Source organism: Fusarium coffeatum (assembly GCF_003316985.1).
Source record: "Fusarium coffeatum strain FIESC_28 chromosome Unknown BRIP53273_contig_199, whole genome shotgun sequence".
NCBI classification, from domain to species: Eukaryota; Fungi; Ascomycota; class Sordariomycetes; order Hypocreales; family Nectriaceae; genus Fusarium; species Fusarium coffeatum.
Genome location: NW_022157992.1, coordinates 593 through 7,599, shown reverse-complemented (window position 1 = coordinate 7,599; position 7,007 = coordinate 593). Strand labels below are relative to the sequence as shown.

Genomic DNA, 7,007 nt, shown 5'->3' with positions numbered 1-7,007 from the left:
GCGAAACCGGTAACTTTTCATGTTCTCATCTAACCATTCCAATCGATTATCTTATTCATTTATCACATCAAAACTTATGTTAACTCCAAACAAAACCCCTTCTAATACAAACTAGCAACTCCAAACCCATCTCAAAACTCCCTCTCATGACGCCCGCTGTCTTTCTGGTAACATAAGAAAGATGTCTACGCAACTATTCTCCACATGTTTGAATGGTATCCTCAGCTCTTATTTCATCGACTTCCATTCTCCCAACCCACACTTTCCTCGGACAAGGGGGATAGGGATTTCCGAAGAATCTGAGGTCTCTGACGCTTCTTGGTTCGTCCTCGACTTGGAACTCGGGTACTTCTGGGTAGCGTAGATGCTCCAGATGATTCTTCTGGGGGATCTGGGTTCGTAACTATGAGGATACGAGGACCTGTTGGCTCTTCGGGACTGGGGCTGTCTGTGTACTCTGTATCTCGACCGCCGAATTTCGGGTTGATAGAGGCAGGAACGTCCCCTTTGAAAGAGGGATAGGTACTGTTCATGCCTTTGTTGACAGGTTGCTGGTGTTGCCGGGAAGGAACTATTGACTCTTCCTTAGGTGAACAACTTTTGCCTTTTTCGAGGAGCATCTCCTCCAAAGTAGGAAGACTCTTATCCCTTTTCAACAAGGAATCTGAATCTGGCTGTGGGAATTCTTTCTGGTTGGCTGTTCGCCCGTCCCCGGTCTGGACATCTAGTTGGGGATGATATGACAGGCCTCGCTTGAGTGGAAGAGGACGATTGTCGCGCTTGTTGATTGAGGGGTTTGTCTGTGGAATAGCCGTCCTTTCTACCGACTCATTATCCGACGATTGCCAAAACCTGTCGCTGTTATTAATGTCTCTCTTGGTCTCGCGGAGTTTCGACCGTTTTATGGATGCCCGTCGTGCACAGTAAAGAATGGGCAAGACGAGCAAGAGCAAAATCCAGCAGTACCTGAGTTCTGGACCGCCTCTGTCCTTCGGCGGTGCAGATGTAGGTTTGGGGCTTGATGACATCGAGGTACTAGAAGCTGATGTAGTCACGATTGACGTCGTGAAGCTAGAGGCGGTAGTTGAAACTATCGTAGTCGAAAATGTCGTAGTCGAGCAGGCACTCGTGCTTGTAGTGGGATCCAGACTACTACTTGACGTATAACTCGGCTTCGGTTCATACCCGTACTCCCCACCAAGGAAACACTCGGCATTCTTGGCATCATCGCTCAACTTCGCCGCTCTCAACTGCCTCGCAGGACATCCGCCATTGCAAGGATCCACAGCACAACATCCCATGAACGAAGATGTCGACCAGGAACAAGCATGCCACGCAACATCGACATTGTCGTTGATACAAGCCTGAGGCAGGATATACTCCTCGTATGCTTTGTCGAAAGTGGCCGGTTTGAGATGTTGGTCTGGACAGAGACCCTTTCGGGTACTGCAGGGGTTGATGGCACAGCATCCGATGAATTGACTGGGATCGCTTTTGCAGATGTAAAAGTTGGTACCGGAGGGACAGGTGACTCCCAGGTCTTCGGTTGGGTCGTGGTCGTGCATCGTGAGGATGGTGTCTTCGTGATGGTTGTTTCAGTAGAGACGGGATCCAGTATTTCTGAAACAGCTGAAGAGAGTACGGCGAAAGAGATGAGATCGACCTGAAGCTCAGGAGAAGTCCAGCCATTCTATATCCTACCTCTTGAGCCCACGTTGAGTTATCAAGTCTTTGTCCACAGACACCACGATATCATCCATCCGGACTCACCGAGCGCAGTATTCTGCACACTGAAGACATATTCGTAAAGAGGATCTGCAGCTTCACAAAGATGCTGTTATCGCATACCGTCTTGGTGGCGCTCTGAAGACTCTTTGATACCCTTGCAACAAAACAGATAGCTTCAGAACTAGCTCAACACGCAGTATGAGTGAAAGACCCAAATGTGAGAAATGACAGACGTAAAGATGAAGCGTGTGTCTACTCTAAGACCATCCAGATGATTAAGTGGATGATTGAAGTTGGATGCTTACTCACTGGGGACATTCAGCAATGTTGGTAGAAAGGAAGACGGTCATTCTTTATTCTCCGCCGTTGTACAACAGCAGACTATGCTGCATGGGCAAAGAGCATGGCCATTTTAGAACGTCAACTATCTATTTGGTTGGGCGAAATATGCAAACTGCGGTGTTTGCCATATTGTCCCGTGTTCCCCGAGACTTATGCATGTTGCCGATTTCTGAGACTTCACAACATTATCATTACGCAAACCATGGAAGACAACAACAGAAGAGACTCATCCTTTGAGTACCAGGAAGGTTACCTATCTGCTTTCAGAAATCACCTGCTCTCTGAAACCTGTAGTTGATGTGAAGTGTGTATTGTCAATCTGGTATCTGTGCTATGTGAAGTATCTGGGGAAAAGGGGGAATATGAGCTATCCTCTGCTCAACCTGAGTAAACGCCTGCCTCATTCCTGAATAGGTATCTGAAACCATAGCCGTAATATGCCATCAGAACTTTCTCCGAATAACGCCCTCTCAAATAGCCATGAAGATATTTGCTTTGCAAAAGCAGTAACTGGCGAATAATTTCGAAGCAAACCAAAAAGAAAGAAAATGCCACAACTTTTACCTGATCATAACGCTCCAACCTCAGGTCTTCTCTCATTCTTTGACTGCCTTCCCCTTACCCTTGTTTGTCTTGCGAGCCTCCTTGTTCATGTCCTCGACCAAAGACGCCTTGTCCTTACTGGAGAATAGCATGCGAAGTTGTAGCTCGCTGCTGAAGTGAGGAACGAGTTCTCCATCTTGGAGAGCAGCAGCGATGATCTCCCTCTTCGTCTCTTGCAGCAAAATGATACGTTCATCGATGGATTTTGTGGCCATGATACGCACAAGGTGTGTCTCCTTGGTCTGTCCAGTTCGATGGACACGTCGAAACGCCTGCTCCTCTACCGCGTCGTTCCACCACTCATCAAAAATTAGCACTCGGTTGGCGACCTGAAGATTGAAGGACTGGCCACCGCACTTCATGGATGCGATCTGTTGATACGTTAGGTTATATGAAGCTATCACGGACTCGGTATGGATACTCACCAGAATTTTCGTGCTCGGGTTGTTCAAAAAGTCATGCATTGCGCGAGTCTTCTGTAGCTTAGTCGCCATTCGGTTGTAATAGACAAAAGGGAGTGCCATCTTTTCGAGAATACACCCCAGGGCTTTCGCTGATCTTGTCCATCGAATGTAAACTAAAAACAATGTCAGCGGTTTTCTAATATCCAGATGGAGTATTGTTACTAATGATCTTGTCTTCCGGTGCTTCTTTCTTCCAGGTCAAAAGAACGGACATCGCGGCCTTCAGCTTAGCACCTAGAGGCATCTTGATGGGATCAAAGCCAAGATCCTTACGGCCACTGGTTGCACGGAAAAACGAGAACCGCTCGTTCTTATGGCCGTGCCATTTGGTTCCAATGCTGTCGCGCCCAGCCTCTTTGAAACCCTTTAACCCTTTGACTGCATCATCAACACAATCCGGTGTTATGATGCGCTCTCCTCTGGCCATCTTCTTAGAGCAACCGGTATGACGACACTAAAGAATCGACCGCTGTGGTTAGTCTGAATCTCTTGGATAAATAGGAGTGCTACTCACGGTAAGGCGACGTTTATCCTTTGGTTTCCCAATAGTGGACGTGAGACACCGGTCGCAGTAAATGTGTTCGCACTATAAACATCAGTAACTGTACTAACAAGTTGAGCTTTTCGCATACGTTCAAGCACTGGACAGGATTGATAGGAGGGCTTGCGTCACAGATCCGACAAGTGACATCCTTGAGCGTTTGCTCCTTGAGTGCCATATCCAATAGCTTGGCCATGTCTTTGGCACCTCCGAATGTGTTCTTGATTGCTGCTTCAAGTTGTTGCAATCCTGGTAAGTATGTCTCTCCAAGAGCATCTTTAAGCGCCCATCGGTCTTTTCTGTTTGTCGTAGAGCTTAGCTCTGATGTAAACCTGTCGAGGATTGGTCGAATGTCCTTCTCGCGATCCTTCTCGCGAAAGAACACCTCAAGATTCAGTGGATGGGAAGTCAACTGAGCCAGCCTGAAGCTTCGGGTGTTTTGGACTCTGAAATTGGTCCCACCCTCATCCTCTTCAATCCCAGCTTCGCTTCCCTCGTCCGACTCGTGTCCATTCTTGGATGCTTGAGCGTCTTGATGTCCATTGGCCTCACTCCCCTTGCATTTTTCGACTTGTTCGTCTGTAAGCTTTTTTTCGTAGGTGGAATTAACGACTCTAAAAATGACAACGGTAAGTGATTTGGGTTACACTAGATCAATATCTCAATGGCGATAACTCACTGTCTTATGATCTCCTCCCATCCTGAAAGGGGGACCCATAGATCGCTTCGATGGCTCTTTGGAAGGGGAACCATGATACGGCCCATGAACTTGTCCGTTTGCTTTCTGGTGAAAGTCAGCAGTGTCTTCATTTTATCGATTACGCTTACCTCCTGAGCATAACGATGCTCGCCAGCGTCGCAAAGTTCTCACTTGCATCTTCCTAATTCCAATTAGATTCATAAACGATAAGAGGCGAAGGGGAAAGACCTACACTTTTCACATACTCGTTGCGGAACTTTCGCATAGATGTTGCAAAGTCACATCCAATGAACTTCAAGTATGGGTAGAATTCTAGAGCATGTCAGATAAGGTCTCAAAACAAGTAGAAGAACAAACCTTCTAACTTGTTAGTCAATGGAGTACCGGTCAACGCCCAGCGGTACTTGGCCTGAATTTGCCAGGCTGCGAGAGTATCTGTAGATTGTCAGTTCGGAAATCAGCTCGGGGCAATAGATTCTTACTAGACGATCTGTGGTTCTTGATACTATGAGCTTCGTCTAGAACGACTCTGTACCATTTGATCTTGAGAAGAGGGCCGAGTTTGCGAAACAAGGCCCTTTGGTACCCGCCGTCATCTCCTGCCCATTGCCCTCTCAGCAGTTTTTGTTGACTTTTGCTGGGATACTGTGAGCGCAAGTGATCAATATGTGTAATGCTTGATTATGTTAGTTTTCTTTCTATCCCTAAGCGGTATCCAAGCTGTTTACTTACACCACTTGTCTTTTGCTCCACCACCCTGGGTTTTTCCCAAGACTCTTGGAATAAATCATGGACTTCTCGGCAATTCTGTCTTCACAATGTTCGTTAATCTGCTCAAGCCAAGTCGATTCAGCAGAATGAGGGCCGTCAGCAATGATGAGCGTCGCTTTGCAAAATTTGTCTATATCCTCCTTCTCCGGAGGATGTGCGACAATGGCAGCAAGAGAAGTGAGTGTCTTTCCCACACCCATCTCATCAGCCAGGATACCACCCGCTGGGTGTAGGTCCATAGCTTCACGTCTAACGAACCAAGAAGCACCAACGATCTGGCCGCTCGTCAGAGGAGTTTTCAGTCCGTTAAGCTTCCATCTCCCATTGACTGCTTTAACCTTTTTGTACCCAAAACATCTTTTGGCAGTGATAAGGTCTTTTTTCTGGCTAGCCGTATGTCTTGTGTCGCCATCTTCTGGCATTCCCGCGAGAATTTGTCGCATCTGGGAGGCGTGGGTGGTTGCTTTAATCTCGTCCATACTCGGGGCACTGTCGTCGATATCGACCTCCTGGGTGTTGTTTATGGTGAACAAAGATGCTACCGCATTGGGGGCATCCTGTCCGGAACTGCCACCAGGATTGGTTTTACCCGCTGTCTTTTGGACTTTGTTTGATCCCTGCTCCTCCTCATCGCGTTTGCGCTTTCTTGCTTCTTCCTCAAGTTCCAGTCTCAACTGCCGCTGCCAGAATTCTCGTGCGGTCTTTGCATGAGTCTTCCTCGAATCCAAGAACTTTTGAATTGCGATTCTTGTCTTTGCGATCTCCTCTTTCAGTTCTTTCAATCTTCCGCATTCATCAGAGTCCAACTCTTCGCCTTCATTTTGTTTGACGAGCAGGTCCAATTGTTCAGTTTCCAGTTTCCGTAGTTTTTTCTGACGCACAAGATTTCGAGCTTGGGCGCGATCATCTTTGTCGTCGTCCGAATCCTCAGAAAGAATGTAGTCTTCATCACCTTTTTCTTCGGCGATATTCTCCGAATCTTCGTTGTCTTCAACAACTGTTTCCGCATCGTCGCTGTCGTCAGCCTCCGGTGCGACAACAATCGTATCAAGGACACTCTCGGTTGTCATTGCGTTCTCTCTGAGGAGAGCAGCTTTCAGAGCACCTTTATCATCTGCACTCTCTTGCTTGATTGGCCTCGGTGCCATACCAACTGTAGTTGTCTGTTGGTCGGACGCCTCAGGTTCCTTCTTGATATGATCTTCTTCTTCATCACTATCAAGACAAATGACCACTTTCGATTTTTCCTTTCCAGGACATGGAGCGACGGACATCAGTATGCATTCATCGTCATCGGGGCTCTCTTCTTTCTTGACAACAGCAGTTTTCTGGGGCTGCCCGGTGTCTGCATTTTTGGGCTGTAGCCCATCAGTGGGCGGAGAAGTAGTATCCATGGCGAAGAAGTGAATCTGTCGCTTGTCAGCGCCTTGATAATGACTGCCAGATGAATAACGACGTATACCTACCAGAATGGGCAAGCGATAGCCATGGGATGAAGAGGAGGGGCGATGAATTTTCAGAGTCAATCGATAGTCCAGTGCAAATTGACGTGAAGCGATAGCGCTCTGAGGCTCAGTGTTGACCCGATCGTGAAAGTTCTTGACAAGAATGTAGTAGTAGGGTGACAGTTAATGTTTGACGTGGTATGGGGAAGCTTGAAGATCGTGATAGCAACCTGGGCTCAGAGGCTCGAAGTGCTGAGCCGATGAAGGTGTGGAAAAGTCAGGGAGATGTGAAGCAGAAAGGGGAGATGGAGATGTAGGTTGGTTCAACTGTTGAGAGGCCTGGATGGTGGTTGAAGAGGGAACGGAGGATGTGATGATGAATGGTGATGATGAATGAAGAGGAAGAGATTGAA

The 7,007-nt window shown here is 47.5% G+C and overlaps 2 protein-coding genes across 2 annotated transcripts; both read right to left on the bottom strand.

Moving 5' to 3' along the window:
- Positions 1 to 233: 233 nt before the first annotated feature.
- Positions 234 to 1,565, bottom strand: FIESC28_08457 (uncharacterized protein; the record flags this gene model as incomplete). The annotated part of the gene is made up of 1 exon (XM_031162595.1): positions 234 to 1,565. The coding sequence occupies one exon, from the start codon at positions 1,563 to 1,565 to the stop codon at positions 234 to 236; it is 1,332 nt and encodes a 443-aa protein (XP_031013287.1).
- A 1,101-nt stretch (positions 1,566 to 2,666) lies between these two features.
- On the bottom strand, positions 2,667 to 6,543 carry FIESC28_08456 (uncharacterized protein; the record flags this gene model as incomplete). Its single annotated transcript, XM_031162594.1, has 11 exons — positions 2,667 to 3,044; positions 3,099 to 3,250; positions 3,300 to 3,591; positions 3,652 to 3,723; positions 3,770 to 4,292; positions 4,358 to 4,462; positions 4,507 to 4,559; positions 4,611 to 4,690; positions 4,736 to 4,813; positions 4,861 to 5,054; positions 5,111 to 6,543. The coding sequence occupies 11 exons, from the start codon at positions 6,541 to 6,543 to the stop codon at positions 2,667 to 2,669; spliced, it is 3,360 nt and encodes a 1,119-aa protein (XP_031013286.1).
- Between the last annotated feature and the right edge of the window lie 464 nt (positions 6,544 to 7,007).